Source organism: Salminus brasiliensis, chromosome 10, assembly GCF_030463535.1.
Source record: "Salminus brasiliensis chromosome 10, fSalBra1.hap2, whole genome shotgun sequence".
NCBI classification, from domain to species: domain Eukaryota; kingdom Metazoa; phylum Chordata; class Actinopteri; order Characiformes; family Bryconidae; genus Salminus; species Salminus brasiliensis.
The window spans coordinates 11,141,468-11,163,647 of record NC_132887.1 but is presented as its reverse complement, the minus strand read 5'-3'; the positions used below and the strand labels follow the sequence as shown (position 1 = coordinate 11,163,647).

Sequence of the window (22,180 nt, the reverse complement as noted above, 5' to 3'; positions counted from 1 at the left end):
GAGGTTTTGTGGAGTCCATGCTTTGAATGCTCAGATCTGTTGTGGTGGAACAAGCGGGACCCACTCAATACTAGGCAGGTGATGTTAATGTTGTGGCTGATTGGTGTGTGTGTGTATATATACATGTATTTGTGAAAAATATGTTTTAATCATGTCTGTTTTAAACAACAAGAGTTTTTATTTGTAATGTTGATAAAAGTGTTAAGTCAAAAAAATAATGAATAGAAATGTTTGGATGCTATGGTGTCTTGAAATGTTCCTGTCAATGTGCTGTATTTAGCATGTCCTTTTACAACACATTTCTAAAGCTGTTTATTTCACATCACTTCACTTCAAATGATTACAGATGTAATGGTCAACCCTGTCGCTCAGGCCTTGTACACTAGAGGGGAGTGTTGGCTTTACTCAGCCTCGCAGTAAAATCCTAAAAAGAAAAACACTAACACTGGTCTGACTGCCTGAAACACGGAGCACCGGTCCTCGTCATGGCATCACCGAGTAGGACTGAAGCACAGAGACTGAAGCAGGACGTCTGCGTCTGTATTGATGAGTGCAGAGAGAAGCTGCATGGGTTAAGCCAGGGCATCTGGAGCCGTCCGGAGCTGGCCTTTAAGGAAAAGCAGAGCCATGACTTGCTTGTCGGTTTCTTTTCTGAGGCAGGCGGCTGGACTGTTGAGCCTAACTTCATTTTAGAGACCGCTTTCCGGGCGACATGGTGTCGCAGTGGCCATGAACACCTCAGGCCCGTAAATGTTGGCTTCTTGTGCGAATACGACGCCCTGCCTGGTCTGGGTCACGCGTGCGGCCATAATCTCATCGCAGAGGTTGGTGTAGGGGCAGCACTCGGCCTGAAGGGGGCGCTGGAGACCCACACAGACGTTCCCGTAAAGGTAAACAGCGCCAGCTGCAGCTAAGGCCAAGGGTTTAAACTCAGACAAAAGACTTCAGTGCTTTAGTTACATTAGGATATGTACTATGTATGTCCAATAAGTCATTGCAACAGGGTACCTAAGAAATGAAATTATCTCTATTTCTAGGGTTTATTTATGATATCATATTTTCAACTTGCTTCTTGCAATATTTTTTTGGATTTTTTGGCCCATAATTCAGTAAAGATAGCTGGCCCACTTGCCTGGACACCATGCCTACTGTGAAGCATGGGGGTGGCAGCATCGTGCTGTGGGGCTGTATTGCTGGGAAAGGTTGCTGCTACTACAGCAACTGTATGGCATCATGAAGACGGTGGATTTAGAAATACTGATGCCTCATACCTCAAGGCATCAAGTTTTAGTGAGATAAGATAGGTAAAAGAGGATGATCTATGCCATAGCTGTTTTTAAGAAAATTTTTTGGAAATGATAAACCGTTTACTTGTTATAATTTTGCATGAAGCTTCATAAGAAATCCATTGCCGTCCCGTTCTTGCGCTGTTGGAACTGCAAAATGCAATCACATAATTTGTCAGAGATTTCATATGTTAAATCTGAGTCTATATTCTACCTGTGTTAAACTGTTTCTTAATGAGGTTAAAATTGGTGTGTAACATTAGGATCCTAAAGTGCAAAGTCTTTACCAAAAACTGCTTTAGTTTCATTAGTTATTAACAAACAGTGGAATATTTAGCTAACAGTATGTAATATTTGTTTTAATAAAATGTACTTTATTTTGGAGTAAAATATTTTTAGGGTCAGTATAACACTTGCTTCTAAGGTCTTATGTTTTATTTACATATTTATTCTAATGTGTTATTATTTAGTTTCTTTATTATTATATACTATATAGATTGGTCATTTCACCGCCAGCCACATAGCTCTCCCTCTCCCACCGAACACCGATAGAATGTCTAGTTCTGCACCCAGACGGCAGCATTTTCCACAAATGGTTGTATATGACAGCGATCAGTATCTGGGTGAATTTTGATTCACTGTTTTGAATGCCAACTCTTTAGATTCTTTCAGGTGTATAGGTGTCTGAGATCTGGAAAGTATACATCATTTAGTATGTTTTGGTATACTGTCTTTTAGTACAGCTCAGAGAGTGACAGCATGTTTACATCTGCTTGAATATATGTTCTCTAAAATATATCTAAAATATCCGCTTTTTATTTTAAAAAAAGTTGTGTGTCATGTACCATTTCATGTGACCCTGCCTGGTAAAGAACTCAAGCCTTGCTCTCAGAACCTTAACCTGTAGACCACATGTTTATCAGTTTTTAGATGTAAAGGGTTCAGGACATTTGTGAGGTCTGGAAGCAAGCAATGCTATAGTCGCAGAAGCGATGCCTGGGGAGACCAGCAGTAGTGTTGCTAACAGCGCAGAAGCGATACGATGCTGGCAGCTGCAATGATAACGTTGTGGGAGTGCTGCTAATGCCGCAGTAGTTATGTCGAGTCAACATGCTGTCGCTATGGACTTTGACACGCACAGTAATGCCACATTATGTCTTCACATAATTTGCCTTTACAATAATATTTAAAGCAAGGAGATCCAACCTCAGCTTACCTAAGACTACATCTCCTCTCAGCAGCACAGATCCTTTTCAGCTTTGTGGCAAAATGTAGTCCTCAGACCATTAGTGTGGGAAATGTTGTCTAAGAAAGGAAAAGGCCGTCCTCCTCTAGAAGGCAATTTAGAAATTAACTGATTTGTCTCTTTTTATTTAAAAAACGGAGCTAAGTGTAGATCAACATGCTTATCAGATAACAGTGCTGGGGACCCCTGCTGAAGAAGATGGAGGAGGCAAGATAGACCTGATCCAGGGTGGAGCTTTTGCTGACATGGATGTTGTGTTCATGGCTCATCCTTCCCAGGAAGACAAATCCTTCAGTCCCTGCATTTCCATCACAGAGTAAGCATTTTTACATCATTCACTGGGAATGTTAAAAGAGGAGCATAGAATTGCCTGAAATAAAATCTTATATCAATATACATTAATTACACTAATTACATTTTCCAGATGTTTAAAACAGCATACTTCTGTTGTTTTTGTGATATAAACTGTATGTCCAAATGTTTGTGGACACCCTTCCTAATGAATACATTCAGCTACTTTTAGTTGCACCCATTGCTGACACAGATGTGCAAATGCTCACACACAGTTTGTCTAGTCCCTGTAGAGAAACACTGCCAATAGAATAGGATTGATGATGCTCCATCCAGTACTTTTGAGACGAGTTGGGGATGAAGTGGGGTGGTGATTATCCAACATCCTTACCTCACTTATGGGATGCTTGTCACAGAATGCAGTCGAATCCTCACAGCAAAGATTCAAATTTAGTAGAAAGCAGGACACTTGTTTCAGTACCATTGATTTCGGAAGAAACAGTGAATGAGCAGGAATAGTGAATGATCACAGATAACCCATACAGCAATTTAGGCTACAGACTAAACTAAAGTTCACACTAAAGTTATAAGGGGTGTTTCAGCCCAACTTCTTGCAGCAGAGATTATTTACATATAGCACCAGTCTTAAAGGCACAGTAACAAAAACAACCTTTTTAATTCTAAGAGATAAAGCAAGGTTGGAAATGGCCATTTTAAATAATTAATTAATAATTATTCTTTTGGCCACAAAAATGAAATCATTACTGGACCTATTCCAGAGATGTGCAGCATTCATATGACAGTGGTAGTATAATGTACAGGTTGTGCTTTACTCTACCATCTCCTCCTACTATGAGGACCTACACTACAAGCTAATAAGGTTCTATATAGTGCTGGGAAAAGGACACAAAAGTGGAACCCATCTGCATCAAGGTGCCACATCTACTTCTACAATAGATTTTCCACCAATATGAAGAGAGCTCTTTAACCAGGCAAAGAATCACCGAAGCATTCAAGTGCTCCTTTGAGCTTTGTGTTTCTTAATAGAACCAAATCTTTTCTTAACCAGTTTCGCATGTTTATACTGTATCATCAAACATATTTTTCAGCTGCACTGTAAAGTACCATGGGAAAGCCTCTCATGCTGCTGCTTATCCGTGGGAGGGTGTGAATGCGCTGGACGCTGCTGTGCTTGCTTACAGCAACTTGTCCGTGCTGAGACAGCAGCTGAAGCCAGACTGCAGACTACACGGTAAGAGAAACACACATGAAGTTGAATCTGCTTTGGAATGTTATTCCTGCTTAAGTAATATAGTAATTAAAATAGATAACTTTAACGCTGATCACCCAGATGATGTTGACCTACTTATATGACCTGTGGTGTCTGTGCATTGTCACCACATTATCTTTGGCAGGCATTATTACGCACGGTGGAACAAAGCCTAACATTATTCCAGACTACACCGAGATGTGGTATTATATACGCACTCCGCTGCTCAAAGACCTTTCTGACCTCAGAGCTAAAGTTGAGGCGTGCTTTAACTCCGCTGCCTTGGCAACCGGCTGTCAAGTAAGTGGGCTAAAATAGCCTGTAATATTATTGTGACTATTAATATTAAAATGAAGGTGCTTTGCTTGTTTGTTTGGTTTCCTTTTTTTAAATACTCAGTCGTGATGTGATTGTAGGTGGAAATAATATTTGCCAACCGGGCCTATTCCAATATCCTACAAAATCTCACCTTGGAAAAACTCTATGAAGAGAATGGCAGATCTGTAGGCATACAGTTTAATGATGATTCCAGCAATTTCTCTGGTAAAAAAAAAATCTTATTTATGTTGAAATCATGTTAAATGTGATTAGACAAGGCAAAAAGTTTGTGCCTTTTAATTGAGAATTTTATTTTTATAGGCTCTACAGACTTTGGCAATGTGTCCTTTGTTGTCCCTGGTATACATCCTTTCTTTTACATTGGCACTGAAGCACTGAACCACACACCTGAGTATGCAGAAGCTGCAGGTAAGCCATAATACAACTCCCAATTGAAAATATGGGTCTGCATGTCAAATCCTCACTCTCATAACTACACACAGGGGCATCGTATGAGGAGGGAAACTTAAGACAATTCTAAGGGCTGCTGAATGACAGTGGCCCTAAAAATGTAATAACTGAGTATTTTGGCAGAAGTGTTGAGGGGCCAGTCTAATATCTTTTCATGGGGCCCAAAAACCCTGGCAGTGCCCCTGACTACACAACTTGCATATCGTCGCTAAGACACAAAATATATTCATAAATGTAAGTATCTGTAAAGTGCACAAATCTGTCCCTGAAACAGTGTTGTGCTGAATTCAGATTGTCATATTCAGGTTTTTAGATTTTCAGTCCTAAACATTAGCTACACACACGTCATTATGCTGACAGAACCAGACCAGTGGAAAGCATTGTACTGTAAAAGCAAGAGGGTGACTAAGTGGAGTGCAGATTTGTTAGTGGCGATGCTTTTATTGGTCAAACATTTAGATTTTCAGATTTCAGATTTGTAGGCACCATAATTAAATGTGTGTACAATCCAGCTAATGCTTAAGTGATGTCTTTATTCTATAGGAAAGCTGGCTACTAGTAGTTTTTTTTTATGATGAGAAACAATAGGAATCACACATGTAATCTGCTGTGCCCATAGTGCTGCGCAAGGCCCACAACATACTTCACACAAGGACATGAACATAGACACTTTAAGCTACGCACACATAGTTGTGTTCAAAAATGTGACACAGCGCATTTCATAACGCAGCCCCACCCCCCCCCCCCCCACCAGTATGATGTGTTTTGACCACCATAATAACATTAGAATGCATGTTAAGTACAGCAGGCCCAGGCATTGGCATTTGCATTGAGTGCATTTCTGTCATTATTCAAAATAATGAAAGTCTGATTCTCTCAGAGACTCTGAATTTTACAAATAAAAAAATACAGCTAAATATCACACAGCAAGTTTCTTTTGTAACATTTATTTGTGAATACTAATTCTAGGAGGCATTAACTTTGCTTCAGCAGTTTATTTCCTTGTAAGAGGGCAACATTTTCAAACAAAATATCCAAACACTGATTTGCAGACATTTCACATGTAGAGACACACCTGTTCTAACTTGAAATGGTGTCTTGATCTGAAGTGTACAAATTGTTGATTAAACCACCTCACCATGACCGGCTACCTCACTTCACACTTTGCTGGACTGATGTTCACAAAATTACTAGATACACAAATAACAAGATGCACAATTTTTTCACATTTAGAAGCAGCAAACATAAAATCATGCCAGACTACTTGATACCTCAGCTCACATTTTTGCATCCTTGTCCAGACAATTATACATTTCTTATCAATGTGTACATAATTCGTTTTCATTTAATGTCTCATTTTCACATATAGATGTTTATTTCGTATATATTCAAATACAAAAACACACCTCATTCAATGCAAAAATGATTTCTTCTTGACTTGTTGAGCAACCCACACTGTTGTATCCTGTTACAGGCTCAGAGAAAGCACAGGAATACACACTGCGGACAGCCAAAGCTCTAGCCATGACGGCTGCTGACGTGCTTCTGGACCCAGCCCTGCTCAAGCAGGTCAATGAAGAGTTCATAGTGGCCAAACAAACACAAGAGTAAAACTGAGGCTCTCACTCGGTAAACAGATTATCTTTGAACAGACACAGCTTGTCCTGCTATGATCCTTGTTCTTGTTTCATGCAGAGGCAGAAATTACTGTGATTTGTCGTTTTATGTAGTCCTGTGTCTTAATCTTGCCTTAATAGATTAAGATGTCTTAATAGATAGTGTCTTAATAGATTAAGATATCTGTCATTTTTCTCAAATTGATTGTATTTTTATATCAGTTGATAGATAAATAGATTTTTTTAGAAGATAAATACATATTCTTCAAAGATACATGCAAGTTTAATGGAAGAATATACTCTATAATGGTTATTCATGCATTCTAAAATATTTTATTACTTATCCAGAAGCTTTATTGATTAATTATTATTTTAATAGTATCATGTCTCCAAATTGGCATGCCATGTATCCCAATAAATTACACATTTAAATGATCTGGCTTTACACTGTATATATAATACTGGTACAGTCAAAAAGTACAGTCACAGGACAGATTACTGGGTAAATGCCAAAAAAACTATGCAGTCTTGTGCAACTCTACAAACACAGGCACACTTTTCTAGGTTTCTAAATGTCCAGTCACTTTCCAATAGTGGTTCTGAAGTGCATTTTGCATACTCATGGATTTGATTAATAGTAGACAGATGCTGGCATTAGCAGGGCACATAGCCAATGCATGACATCCAGGCCTTTTTTAATATAAGATTGGTGATGTCATGTTGGTGTTTGTCATGTGAGTCTAGAAAGTTTTTCCTTAAAAACACATGAACCAGAGAAAGTGATGAAACATTTGTCATGAGATAGACAATTTAAAGGTGCCATAGAATGCATTTATTGAGGATTTTAAGTGTTTTTTTTTAGATATATAAATAGTAAGTACACTATAGGGACAAAAATCCTGGGACACCATTACATTACACCTTCAGGAGCTTTTATGACATCCCATTTTAAATCCATAGTCATTAATATGGAGTTGGCCCCCCTTTGTAGCTCTAACAGCAGGTTTGGAACTCTGCAGTCGAGCAGCAGCAGAGTGTTGGCCACTTTTATGCACTTTCATGTGCTTCAGCACTTGACGACCCCGCTCTAAGCTCTCTAATCAACTGACCTGTTGCGATTGTGGCTTCAGATTAAAGTACCACACAGGAATTCAGTAAACTCTTTAAAACCACCCATTGTTTCACTAAAGTGTGCAAAGGCAAACTGCATGGCTAGGTGCTTGACTTTATACACCTTTGGCAATGAGTGAAACACCTGAATTCAGTGTGTCCTAATTCTTTTGTTAATATAGTGTGGGTCACTTTTGATTCTGGTTTACTGACCTGTTTTAGCTACATCACTGTGTCGTGACGCCCTGTGGCATAGCATATTATAGCATAGCATTGCTGTGTGTTTTAGCACTGTGACACTTTAACCAGAACTGTGCAGTTAGCTTGCTGTAGAGATTGTAGCCAGTCAGTAGAGTTACCTTTTAGCATTGCACCTGCTCACTACCCTACACAGCACTTTTAAGTTGTGAATTACCTTGTGATAGTCTAGTTTGTTTTCAAGAACGTGGACGTTGAAAAGAAAGTATGGTCAAATCCGTTTGGCTTGGGATTTAGCCTAGCACGAAGCCCCACCTGCTTCCCGTCTTTTGCTTTATCGCATGCTGCTTTTGAGCTTCCCTTCTGGAGACTGTGGCACAGGTAAAGCTGTGGTCACGAGGCCTGGTTTGAAACCTGTTGTCCAATAACTAGTCTAGCACTGATGTGCTGATTTTCAGTGTTACAAGCATCAACTATATCCCATTCCATTTTACCACATTGCAGCTTTGAGTAGAGATATAAAGGCTTTTGCTAGTGGGCTGGACGTATGCAAATAAAATAAAATTGGTATTGGCCCGTTTTACAGCCCTGTTTTGGTGATGCTTGATTTACTTTTCAGTGACGAGACAGCAGTGTTTGAGGTATGTCACTTTCATGTACCCAACTCACATTATTCAACTATGCAAAGGTTAGACAGTTTTCCATTCTAGGGCACCTTTAATGAGTAGTTCTTTCTGCCACAGCAGCAGCTCCTAAAGACCATATAGGGCCCACAGGTACTGTAAAACTTACATATCTCAGCTCCAAGACCATTGTAAAATACAAGAAGCAAAATACATTTTTAAAAAGTACAAACTGTTCAAGACAAAGCATGAAGAAGGCGGACGGTACCTTTTTATTTCCATTTGTCAGAGTCTCATTCCAGAGTGAATATTCATTGAATCCTCACAAAGGGACTGCCTGCCTCCCATTGTTCAAGTCTCATTGTTGTTCTGGTTGAGGCAGGTGTCCTCCTCTGTCTTTTTTGTTGTGTTAAGAGTAGATTGACCAGTAGATGATGTTGAAGAGGGTGTACGCTCCTGGGAAGATCACTCTTGAGTATTTGTCTATGGCATGAGTGTCTATCCAGATGTTGACGTAGCCTCTTGAGCTTTTCACCGGCCTGGTGGTCTGACTGTCTGCTATTGTAAACTGGGCCAACATCCTTTCCTGTCTCCCTCCGTTCTCTGGCATCCCATAGTTCCCTGAGGCATTCTGTTCCATGTCATTGTAGCCAGTGGTCATCATGATGTCCTCATCTGGGTTTGCTATGCCACACGTACAGGGTAACTAGAGAGTTAGAGCATTAACAAGATCAACCAGTGTAACTGGAGGTGTTAGTTTTCACATGCAGCATAAACAAAAACAACTTCAACCACTGTATAGTAACTGCATAGTAACTGGATGTTGGCCCTAAATTATTGACCAGTTGGCTAATTTTCAAAAGTACCAATATTAACATGCCATTATCATTCTGCTAGTTACACTGGCCATAAACAGGGTTGTCCAGCTCTGTGCCTGGAGGGCTTGAGTCCAGAACAGTTTGGTGCGTTCCCTTTTCAAACACACCCAGTTCAAGTCATCTGTTGTTTGGCAGGTTTACTAGCTGTGTTTCACCATGGAAATCACCAAACTGCGCTGGAAGCAGGCCCTTAAGGCTCCCTGCCAAAAACCATTAGTGAAACAGCATGTAGACTTACTCTCTCTCTTAGCTTCCTCTCTCTGCGCTCCTGCACTGTGGTCAGGTAGTTGACTGCTGCATATTCTATTACTGAGAGGAAGACGAACACAAAGCTGACCCACAGGTAGATGTCCACTGCTTTGATGTAGGAAACACGTGGCATGGAGGCGTTGACCCCAGTGATGATAGTTGACATTGTTAGAACCGTAGTGATACCTGAGTAACAGCAATATAAATCAGTTTCATTACAATTGAAATGGTAGATTTCCTGACGAATAATGTGTGCATGACGTAACACTGTTTGAAACTTGTTCGTAAACAGCGCATACAATAATTGTTCAGATCTAAGACACATACCGAATCTGTTTTTTTTTTACATCATTTAAAATTGCCATCTGTCCTTTACATTGTGTAACATTTTAGAATATTTACATACACTCAGTATTGTCATTAATATCATGGCAATATTGAGTTTCCATTGATTTTTGTGAAACTCTTGTTTTACTGTAAGTACATACATTTACTTATGTAAACTTTTGACTCTGACAACTGTTTATATTTGTGGAGCTGTGTGATGCCTACAAATCCTGCCTCTGTGGTGGGATTAGGGCTACCTAATGGTACTCTAGCAGGCACAGCCCTGCGATCAATCCAAAAGGACACCCAAGACAGCATGACCATCAGCGTGGCAGGGAAGTACGTCTGCAGCAGGAAGAAGAAGATGTGACGCCGGAGGGTGAAATGGATATACAGCCTGTTGTACCACCCTGTGGGGGAAAAAAAAACATTTAATAAGCTTGACAGCATACAGCAGGGTTAATCACTTTTGGTCCCATAGGGCTCCAGTCCAGTTTAGTGATTTCCCCGCTCTGACACACCAGCTAATCCTTGTAATTAACTGATTAGTAGAATCAGGTGCGTATGAGCAGGGAAATCCCCAAACTGTGCTGGACTCTGGCTCTTGAGGATAGGCCTTATTGATGGCCTGCATGGCAGGTATTTTCTCAGTGAGGAGGATGGTGGATTACCTGTGCTGCTATAGAAAGCCAGCTTTGTAGTTGTGTGAAACTTCTGAATGAGAAACTGAGAGAGTGAGATCCTGTCGTCCGTGTTTAGAGACTCGTTACCTTTCTTCCAGTACAGCATGAGGTCATCATCAGTATATGCATCTGAAATCAACATATTCAACAATGAAGTACTATTGGACATTGCATAGGTAGCCAAGGAACAGCTCTACTAGCCAAAACTTGTGTTGGATAATTCAAAAAGTCAGGTGTTAATCAGTGTATTATTTTGATCGAGCTGAATACTTCTGTATAATTATTAGGCATCTCTAATCTGTCTTCCATCCATTATAAAATACTGTATATTCCCAAGGGCCAGGATTAGGCCTAACTACAATTGCTTAAACTACTACACCGTAGTTTAAGCAATGAAACTTAATTCACATTGTAGTTTAAACCAACACTTAACCCTTATCAGTTTATGAACCAACCCAATGGCATGCCTTAAATTAGCTCGTATTGCTAATGCATGTGCTATGGCGGAAGGGTTCCTCGTTTGATTCTTTCTTAGACTTCTGCAAAGCTGCTTTGTGACTATTCCAATAGGCAAAAGTGTTTCACAAACAAATTTGTCATACACTCAGTCAACCACATACTTAAACTATGTAAGAAATGCTGTGGACAGTTTTCCAAACGCTGGACATCATTATATGTCCTGCTCACTGTATCAGATAATATGTCTCATTACCAACATTTCTATGAGACTTAAAACAGCAATATGGAAATAAATACACATATACATACAGCTCTCTATCTCGAGTGAGCAGGTCTGTGTATCCAGAGGAAAACGACTCAGGTCCATATTACACATGGCGGTGACTGTTACTCTGAAAGACAAAAATAAAATCATATTTTAACCACATTGACATTTGACAGTTTCATCCCATGTAAAGGGCCTCAGTATTCCACATACATTGTAGAGTTATGGTTATTTTAGCTATTATGATCTTCATGCCACAATGCATTTAGTAAACATAACATAGTGGATCCTAACTGTAAATATACTGGATCTATTATGTACCTCTATGTTTGATGATGGAAAGCATGACAATTTCCAACATTTTGCCCATATTTTGATATTATATGTTAGTATTAAAATTAACAACATTTTTTATGCATTTCATTCTTCATTTATGTCAGATCATTAAGTATTTGGACACATTTAGTTTGTAATGTTGCCTCTGTACTCTAGGGATGAAATGTAGATGTTCATCTGTATTTCAGCGGGATCAACAAAAATCCTGTTTTAACTCTTTAGGAATTACAGCAATTTTGGCATTGTCCCTCAAGTTGTACAGGTGGCTCAAAATGACTTTTTTTCAATACTTAGATGCAAATTCTTTGCAGTGAATCCTTGCCTGAAGTCTGGAATTCGTGGATTCTATCAGCAAACATATCAATAAACACCAGTGACCAAAATCCATTGTCAGCCATACATGCCAATGCCATTGCAGTGCCTCCACCATGTTTGACAGATGTTGTTGTCTTGCTTCAGATGATGAACTCTTCATCTATCCAAACAATATTGTATAAAAACTGGACTGGATTTCTGAAACCATCAGTTTCAGTTCTGAAACTGATGGTTTCTTGCAATTAAATCTGACCCTTTTGTTCTTGAGTGTTTCCAGTGGTTTACACCCTGGAGTAAACCCACTGGATTATTATAATATGTTTACTTTGTTTTTTCAGCCTAAAGATGGCCTCTTTCACTTACATCAACACCATCTTGAACAGCATATTAAGAGTTCCTATTAAAGGGTATCAAATGCAAATTTAACACCTGGAATAGACTCCTGACCTTTTATCTTCTTAAATAAAATAACGAGTTAACAGGCCACACCTGATCATGGATCTGTTTATCAGTTAATTGTCCAATTACCTCTGAGTCTGTGAAAATGGAAGGACGATGTACGAAACTGGCTGTAATTCCTAAAGAGTGAATGCAGTATTATTGTTAAACAACTTGAAATAAAGCTCATAAATCACATATCCTGAGATAATAGAGAGGCAAAATCTTTTCACTGTCCAAATACTTATGAACTTGGCTGTATATTATGTGTAGTGTTTCATGTTCTCCATGGTTTCCATTATTATGGAAATAAGCTTTATTAGTAGGTTTATTAGCATAGCCAAGAGATAAATGTTTAGAGTTTCTCAACAGAATGCATGCCATCTGTCCCCCTTTGCTGCAGTCACGGTAGGCTTTAGGAAACTGATTAAACTCCCAAATCTTTACAACAGTGTAGCCCTGCTGTTTTCTAAGCTGGGGGATGCTAGAGGCGATAGCTCAAATGTTTCTGCTGCTAACAGCATTGATCTGAGCCTCATGAGTTTAGTATTGGGCAGAATGTTCTAAATGTAACTCAAAGTGGTCTACCATGGACAGCAGTAGCCTGGAGGCAGAAACGTTTGGCCACAGTTGTGGGTTTGATCCCCAGCTGATACCTTCCTCCTGCTGCTCCGCCTCGAGCGAGGGTAAAAAACCCCAAGCTCCCAGACATAATCCTTTAACAACTGGCTAATATAAATGCCACTGACCAAAAGTCAACAAAACAATGATGTTTTTTATAATAGTAAAACGAGATCTGTCCTTTTCTTCGAGAACATGTACCTCAAACTGTAGAGCACGTTTCCATCAGGGTAAACACGCAGCATCACGTTGTCTGTGGTAGTGTCATGGATGAAAGATCTTTTCGAGTGAACAAAGAACATGTCTGGCACCCAGATCTTCTTCACCAGTCTGCTGTCAAAGGTCATGCTCTGGTTGTTGGTGCTTGGGAAGGACAGGCGCTCGTCCTTCCAGTAATGCCTCAGATACAGAGTCATGGTGAAGTCCTAAGGTAAGTTTAGAAGGTAAGAAAGTACCACACAATAAGTCTGAACTGAAAATATCATCACTGTCCATAAAAACAATCCCCCTACTTCTTCCTACCAACCTGTTTGCAGTGAAATCTAGGCTAACTACTGGAACCCTCCTACCTCATGGATGGTGTAGCATAGTGATAAACAACAACACCCTTACCATGGCAGAATAAGGTTTGTTTTCCAAGGAGGTCAAGCACACCACACTACACCAATAATACAGACTGTAATAAGACTGCCAAAATATACACTATTTGTCCAAATGTTTGTGGACACCCCTTCTAATTAATGCATTTGGCTACTTTAAGTTGCACCCAATGTGCAGATGTGTGTGAGGAAACAGCTTGTCTAGTCCCTGTAGAAAAACATTAACATATTGGCATCATGCCTAATTCCAGGCATGAGCTGGAGGGGTATGAAACCCACCAGCACTGAGCTGAGGAGCAGTGGAACTGTGTTCTCAGGAATGATGGGGTGGTGATCATCCAACACACTAACCTCACTAACGCTCTTGTCCCTGAACGCAATCAAATCCAGAGACAGTTACTCCAACAAAAGCAGGATAAACTCCTATTAATACCTTTGATTTCAACTATAAATGATAATAATATAATATAATATAATGATGTATATTGCCTGGAATAACCTCTTAATTTACATTTTACATTCATAGTTAAGGGTGTTTTTACCTTTTCCTGTCCACATTAAGTCCACATTTTGAAGTTCTCATGTTTTTGATTGGACAGTGACGACATGCTCTTTAATAATAATGTTATACTACAAATGCTTGTTTCACATAAACTGGGCAGTTGTCAAAACATGCCACTGCTAGTTGTACTGTGTCTGACTATTATTGTGACAAACTTTGAATGGATTTGATTCTTTGTATTCCTATCATGCAAATAGTTTAAATACTGAATTTGTGTTATGTAATGTTATCCTAATAGACGATACATTTTGGTAACGTTTCTAGCTGTCAGTTTCTAATTTCTCTACTTCTTTTTTTTTTTACTGTAGACAGAACAAGCAACCTACATCTAACAACATTCAGTTGATTATCAGTAACTGCATGTTTACCCGGATCCTGTACATTTTTACTGGAATTGCTTTCTGCTAAGCAATACAATCACCAAAGCTGAGTATACCACTGGTGTTCATCCGTTAACTTCATTTTTTTAATGCCTACAATTAAACAAAACAAAAAAGCTGAAAAATCACTCACAGCTTATTCCAAATATTTCCTCCTGCTCTGAAGATCCTTTGCTTACACTGTGTAGTTTAACCAATGCTTCTAAATGACTAACTTTATAGACAGCAAATACTCACCATATCAACTTCAGAGATAGTGTCAAGGCTCTCTACCTGAACATCTACTCCCACAGGTATAGGAGGTCCTGTGATGGGACAATTAAATGGGAAAAAAGGTTTACATATCCTCTTTTATGGGTCACTTTATGAGGTCGCTTACTTGCATTCACTAAAGGCTCGCAAATGTTAAGCACTGGATTAATTGGGACATTTAAAATGTACACACTATTGTAATTCAGGGCTCAGGAAAGGGTTTCGTCACTGAACGGGATTTAATGGTCTTCATGGTGCACAGGATTTTGCCCTATTTTAGCCTCAGACTCTCCATTATCCCCCATAGTACACAAATACAATTAGGTCACAATGGATCAAAGTTGTAGCTCCCGCATCTGGACTGTGTCCAGGTCTGTTTTTTTGCCTTCAGTAGGTGACTTTAAAGCCGTCAACAGTTGACATCTGAAACAGCAGGCAGCAGAGGCACCATTTAGAATGGCAAAGGTGATAGATTGCAATTATTGTTCCTGAAGGTCAGAGTATCGTATTTCATGCAGTGGTCTATAGCTTAGCATATCAGTATACATTTATATTGCCGATGCCGCTTTTATTGACTACTGAAGTTGTTGAAGTGTTGAATCTGATTTCTTTCAGAGCTTGAAAATGCCTTGCTTTTGCTGCTCTCACTGGGATGTTAAGTCAGAATACGTAGAGTCGCCATTAATACAAAGATCATAAGGTTTTCTAATCCGTGCACTGTGAAACCCACACCAAATCCCTGTACACTGACTATGCAACCACAAACAAATCACAAAATCCTGTTCACCCGGAGCATATTCAAATATTACCAGTGTAGGCTGTAGGCTTTGTATTTGTAAGTTGTTTCAGGGTCAGGTTATATGAGGCACCACAGTGATACTCCTCGAGGATTAAACAGGTTGGCACTGCGTTTTACATGCCCATAGAAACATTTATGAATACTCCATTGCTCAAGTCTTATTATTCAACTAACTCCATGTAGATCCCAATGTAACCAACACCATTGAGAGTAGTTTGATGTGAAATGCTCAAATCTACAGAACTGTCTAGATCAATTAAATTATGACAAAGAAAAGCAATATCATATAAATGTATTAAATGAAATGGTTACAAATACACCATAGGTCCAAATGTTTGTGCCCCCCCTCCAAATTAATGCATTCGGCTACTTTAAGTGGCACCCATTGCTGACACCGATGTGCAAATGCACACACACAGTTTATCTAGTCTCTGTAGAGACATACTGTCAATAAAATTGTATCTATTGGCACCATGCCCAATGCCTTGTATGAGTTGGAGGGGTATAAATCCCCCCCAGCATTGAGCTGTGGAGCAGTTCTCTGGTATGTCCCATCCAATACTTTTGAAATGAGTTAGGAATGAGGTGGGGTGGTGCTCATCCAACATCCTGACCTCACTAAGGCTCTTGTCACTGAATGCAGTCAAATCCTCACAGTAATGCTCCAAACTAGGAACACTTCCCTGGCCAGTAAAATCAACAATAAGCATCAATTTCCTTGATTTCTTTTCTTCAAGAAACAATGAGTGAGCAGGTGTCTCAATACTTTTGTCTACATGGCATATGCCAGCTGATGCAAGTCATTGGTTGTCAGTTTTGCTTTATGGTTTTGGTCTTAAAACCATGCATGGTGGAGAGACACATGCTCAGCATTGTTAGGCAAACATGGAGGTTACTACAGTACCATCAACACTGGAAATATCTGCTGTCATGGAAATACCCTTTCTCCATGTTTGCTGTTTTTGACAGTTGCTCTTTACATTGTGTTAAAATGGACCAATAGAAATGTGCTAAAAGGACTTGGAATGCAGTCTTTTTACACAGACTACATTTTAGCCACTTTGGACAGAAGGTTTATGCATGACCACAACGATGAACTCAGAATACACGTGTAGGTTTCCTGGTGGTTGAATAGTGGTTTTGGCTATATTGGCATTGTGGACATCCCAACCCCTCAGTCAGCAAGTTTCTTTACAGTGTCCCTTTTCACATCAAATTACTCTGAATTCCTTTTTGTTTTATTTTATTTTACTGTAAAAGTTGTGTGTAAATAAATAAATAAATAAATGACTAATGCATGATTTGAGTGGTACATATATTGAAAACATACCTCCAAATGCTGGCCTCATTGTAAAGTCATGGTCATCTATCCTTAAAAGTTGCTCAGACTTTGTCATGGGCGATTTTGTCATATCTGGACTTCTTCTGAAGATTGGACTGTTTAAATGGTTAGATGGAATAAAGCATAGTTTAGCACCATTTGCTAAATATAAATGAAGTGACACTACATGAAGTAATCTACATGTCCCTCTGTCTAATGTAAAAACCCTTAAACAGGCTCATCAAAACACTCAACATTTAACATATCCTGAACTTTCTCCCCTGGGCTTTTAGAGACTTAGAGGTCTGGAAGTAATAGCAGAAGATGTGGCAGATGTCAAACTGTCCTCTGGATATTTATGCCCGAAACGACATGTGATGACTCACTTTGCCAAGACTGTTCAAGACTTTTCCTTCAGGTCTTGTTTAACACAGAAAACACAGGTTTAATGTACTGAAAACATGTACTGAAAATAGCATTAGACAAAAGGTCAGACCTTCCAGACTTTTGAGTTCCTCCTTGCACCATTTCAGTTTCCCTCCGAGTTCTGTACAAAAGAGAGGAGAAACTCCAGATCAACACTTGAATACATTTGTGGAATTTATGCAAGAACATGAAGTTGAATGAATGTTGCTTATTTAGGGATTCCCTCATAGTGGGGTGGTTTTCATTCTGTTTTTGTACTGATGGACCAATATCTTAAGGCTGTGATGGCCTTGTGGCCTAGAGGTCAGTATAGCATCATTATGTGAACATTACAGCTCAGTCCTAACAGAATTTGCGTATCTCTGTACGCAATAAGCCTTGCCTGTGTAATATTAAGTAGGTCACAGTAGATGAATTTGAATGCCCAAAATGGATTAATGGAGGAACAAAAGAAGAGAAGTGCATGCTGCCTCACAGGCTGCTGAAGTGGGATGGCAAGGCGTAAAGTGATCTTTTAATATTATCTACCGTGACGATGGCAGGGTGCTGCTGCTCAGGGCAGGGGGAGAGTGCTGTGGTAATGGCTGCTGCTCCCCTTCGTCCCACTCACTCAGCAGCTGGTTACTAATCCTCTTGGCAAAAAAGGTCTCTCCAGTCCATTCCCCTCCCTGCCTGCCCCAGAGAACAAATTTTCTGTCAACACACCGCTGTGTGTTTCTTCTATTCTCTACACTCTTAAAACACCTTAATGCCTTTACCTTAGACATACAGTTCTGTAGAGAACCAAAAGTGCTTCATCAATGGCACCACATCCTTCCATCCTCTCATATAGATACATTAATAAAGAACTATATAAATAAATCACTATAAGTGATTGGATTTGCAGTTACCTGAGGTGCCTGATTTTTACTGATGCCTAATGCTTACACATCAGGAGAAGCTGTAGAGTGGCTGTGAGAAACCCCGGTAATCCTGAACAGTGACATCTAATTTAAACAGGCTAACTGCACTTCCAGGAACTCAAATGTTGCACTTCCAGGAGTCAAATGTTTGCAGCTAGTAGTGTAGTCTCTGAGCTAAAAGAAATCAATCTAAACAAACATATGTCCTCTGATTACAACATCTGAAGCAGATTATTCCAGAGAAGTGCCATTTGGACTCACTAGGAGGCTAGTGAGGCTAAGTTCCAAAATTAGAGCCTGCATTACAATGCTTGTAGGCCTACTGTGAAATCCTCTGTCCTGTATCACAACTGAAAACATGGAGAATTACAGGAAAGGAAAGCAGATGTGATGCAAATTTACACTGGCAATCAGCTAAAATTATTGAAAGTCCATTTTTGAAATGCACACCAAAAATACATACAACCCCCCCCCCCCCCCCCCCCAACAACTATGACAGCTGTGTGTGTCAATCACAGTATTTTGTAGCTACTTCTCTGGCCTGGATGACTTCCTCACACCAGTCTGTCAAAACTTTATAAAATGTAATGATCTAAATGAAGTGCTTCCCACACATTTTACACTGCTGTCCACAGACCTCCTATTATGGTTGGGTTTTTCTTCTTTGCACACTCCCCAACACAGTCCCACAAGTTTGCAATGCTGTTTAAATGTATAGATTGTGTTGTCCTTATGTCACCTGAGCTCTCCATCACTTGATGGCCTGTGAGGTATCCTGTATTGTTTTGTTGAAATATAAGGAATTGTCCCTTCAAACACACCCAGAACTGCTAAAGAACATCAGTGTCAGTGAATATCATCACCCACAAAACGACTTACAAACTACTCTCTAAAAATGCTCTATATAGAACTGAAAAGGGTTATTTGACTCCAGTTCCACAGCAGTGGAACCCTATTTTTGGTTTTTGGTTTTATAGAAACATCTTAGGTTTTCAAACAATATAAAGAACCCATTAACCCAGCTATATATAACCATTGCTTTTACTAAATTCCCTTTCAAAAACCATTTTGAACAGTGTACAGGAAAGATTGAATGCAGTTCTGTGTATAAAAGCTAATCCTCACCTGCCCCACTCTTGCCTCTTTACACAATAAAGCCTGTGCAGAAGCTCTTAGTGTCTTAGGCCCTTACAGTTTCAGATCAATCCCAATAGAAATGTTCCATATGACCCTATGAACATGTAAGCTTGGTGAATCAAGAGGAAAAACACCTTTAAGGTCATATAGCCTCCTTTGTAAGCAGAATGTTTTAATATGAAGCCTTTTAGAAGAAGGTTTAGAAGTCTTAACAGGTTGCAGGACTAGACTGAAGCACAGTTTACTAGTTTCAAACTTACAATAAACAATGAACAAATAAACCCTGTGGTGCAAAGATAATTTACATACTCCTTGAATTACATTGATCAAAATGGCTCTTTACCTGCTTTGCTTATACGTCTCCAGTTTGTGACCCCTCTGATGAGTTGACCTCCCGGCCGTACCCATAAGGCAGATACAGAGCAGCAGGACTATGGCATCTGTCTGCATGGTGCACATACCCCTACACACCACCTCCAGTCAGATTCTGCACGCCTCACGGGCACGAGCAGCTCCTGAACACACAGCCGAGGACATTCTTTTTTAGCACTGGAGTCCAAGAAGAATGCACAGCTCTGCCTTCACTGTAAACATCCCTCAGTGCTTAATCTCCCCACTGGGAAAAGCAATTTTGACTAAACCCATAAATCCTTCAGCGTCAGATGGCACAGATTTGATCCCTCCAGTGGCGGATGTGCCGTGCACTGCTCTGCACCGCCCCGAACCAATTCTCCTAATGATCCACTGCTCTGCATTTCACTGTGAGGTCAGTCACGAGGATGGAGGATGCTGCACAGACAGACAGCAGCACTAACTGCGAGACGCTGGCCCCCCTTTCAGTCCGCTCAGATTATCCAATCTGCTTGCATTTGTGAAGAATTTCTCTACAAACACCGTGCTTTACAATCGCGCTTAGATGGACTTAAGTCTTTTTTGACATTTGCATTCTGCACATGACTGAACAGTATAGTAGCAACCTCTAATGCAAGCAAATCTAGCACTCCTACAACAGTGGTTTAGTAACCTATAGTGGTGCACACCTTCAGAAATGAAGACCAGTACCAGTGCTGTGGCCATGATCTTGGATTTGGGTTAGTTTTATGAGGAGTTACGTTAAAAAATGGAGTTAAAAACGTGTGAGCGTGTGTGTTTGATGCTGGGATTTGTGATCTTAGTGACCTAATTCTAGTAAGTGGGAAAGCAGTAATGAAATTCTAAATAAAAATGGTGGTGCAGTGGTTTTTATGGTTGTACTTCGCTGATAAAACAGTAGTTTGTATTCATAAACTGGCAGGAAATTCCCATAATGGCCTACATTTGTCTACCTTTCTACCTTAAACAAGATTGCAAAAACTCAGCGATACAAGCCACAACTCAAATTCTTGCTTTCTGTAACACAGTTTTTCCTCATAGAAATTCTAATTTTATATAACTATGAAACTTGCTTTTGTTAAAAATCACCATTGGTGTGGAATTTGGCCTCTGTTTTTAACCCATCCGTGCAGTGAACACACACAGTTAGCACACAAACACACAGTGTGTGGAGCGTATGTACCTGGAGCGGTGGGCAGCCATCACTGCAGCGCCCATGGAGCTTAGAGGGTTAAGGGCTTTGCTCAAGATCCCAAAAGTGTCAGCTTGCCGAGCCCAGGTGTCTAACCCACAACCCTGTCATCAATACCCTGGTGCCACCACTGCCCCTAGTAATATAATATCCTAATAATATAACTATCAAATCTACATTTCTATAAAGCCATTTTAACTAGTCATATTGCCAGGACAAACTAACTGTAAAGGTGCCTTAGTAGGGAAAGCTGTATTTACCTTGGCATAGTTCAATGATGAGAGTTCAGTACATGGAAATGACAAACTGTGAACCTCAAACACTGTTGGCTCTTCATTCAAAGATTCCAAAAAAACTCAGAAGTGTCACATACTTTTTACAAACAGAATCAGAATTAGAATCTCTTTATTTCACAAAAAGAAATTTTACTTGGTGTGAGCTGTGTGGTTGGTGTGGCGCAACAGATAATACCACTACCTGCTATTATACCTGCAATTCCAGTCTGGTGACTATGCTACCAGAGTCCTTGGGCAAGACTCCTAACACTAAATTGGCCCACCTCTGTAATACGAGTAACCTTGTAAGTCACTCTGGATAAGAGCTAAATCAGTCAGCTAAGTGCCATAAATGTAAACATACCACAAGTATGACGTAACAAACTGTTAACATGTATTACACTGAGAGGGAAAAATACACTAAAGAATAATAAGTGAAAGGTAATAAAGAGCTGCAAAAAACACTTTTATGTACAGATAAATTGTATAATTTGTTATGTATCAGTACTGCATTGCAGTGAAGTCCAGTTTAACAGTCTTGGCTAATTTATTAACACACCTAAAATTTACACTCACTCAGCTTAATGCAACAACTACTTTGGGAGAATATAGGGCCGAGGCTATAATGGCCAAAAGCTAAGCAGACCAGGCAAAGCACTGTTCAGAGAAGGGCCACGACATCAGTTATTCAGAATATCATGATCTTAAATATAAGATATTGGGCATCAATGCACAGCAACTAAAAAAACTAAAGTAAAAGCAAGCAAAACATCTGTGGGTTTCAGACAGTCCATTTTGGGGCCACTTTTAAAGTTTGTTGTCTTGTAATATGTAAATACTGTGTGAAAAGGCAGCTTGGGTTTCTGTAGACTCAATCTGTGCAGTTTACAACCATTAATTGATGTCTGTACACATTTATATGGATGTCTATAGCACCATCTGCTGGACCCACAAATGATGTAT

The 22,180-nt window shown here is 39.7% G+C and overlaps 2 protein-coding genes across 2 annotated transcripts; one reads left to right on the top strand and one right to left on the bottom strand.

Moving 5' to 3' along the window:
• Positions 1–421: 421 nt before the first annotated feature.
• On the top strand, positions 422–7,686 carry LOC140564102 (peptidase M20 domain-containing protein 2-like). The gene is made up of 7 exons (XM_072689208.1): positions 422–890; positions 2,700–2,848; positions 3,933–4,075; positions 4,239–4,393; positions 4,510–4,636; positions 4,733–4,840; positions 6,357–7,686. Exons 1-7 carry the CDS (start codon positions 486–488, stop codon positions 6,491–6,493), a joined length of 1,224 nt encoding a protein of 407 aa, XP_072545309.1. The 5' UTR covers positions 422–485; the 3' UTR covers positions 6,494–7,686.
• A 1,152-nt stretch (positions 7,687–8,838) lies between these two features.
• Positions 8,839–19,837, bottom strand: LOC140564100 (gamma-aminobutyric acid receptor subunit rho-1). The gene is made up of 10 exons (XM_072689207.1): positions 19,722–19,837; positions 17,410–17,460; positions 16,923–17,029; positions 14,779–14,846; positions 13,202–13,425; positions 11,335–11,417; positions 10,555–10,695; positions 10,141–10,293; positions 9,546–9,742; positions 8,839–9,135 (listed from the first exon to the last, which is right to left on the bottom strand). The coding sequence occupies exons 1-10, from the start codon at positions 19,835–19,837 to the stop codon at positions 8,839–8,841; spliced, it is 1,437 nt and encodes a 478-aa protein (XP_072545308.1).
• Positions 19,838–22,180: the final 2,343 nt, after the last annotated feature.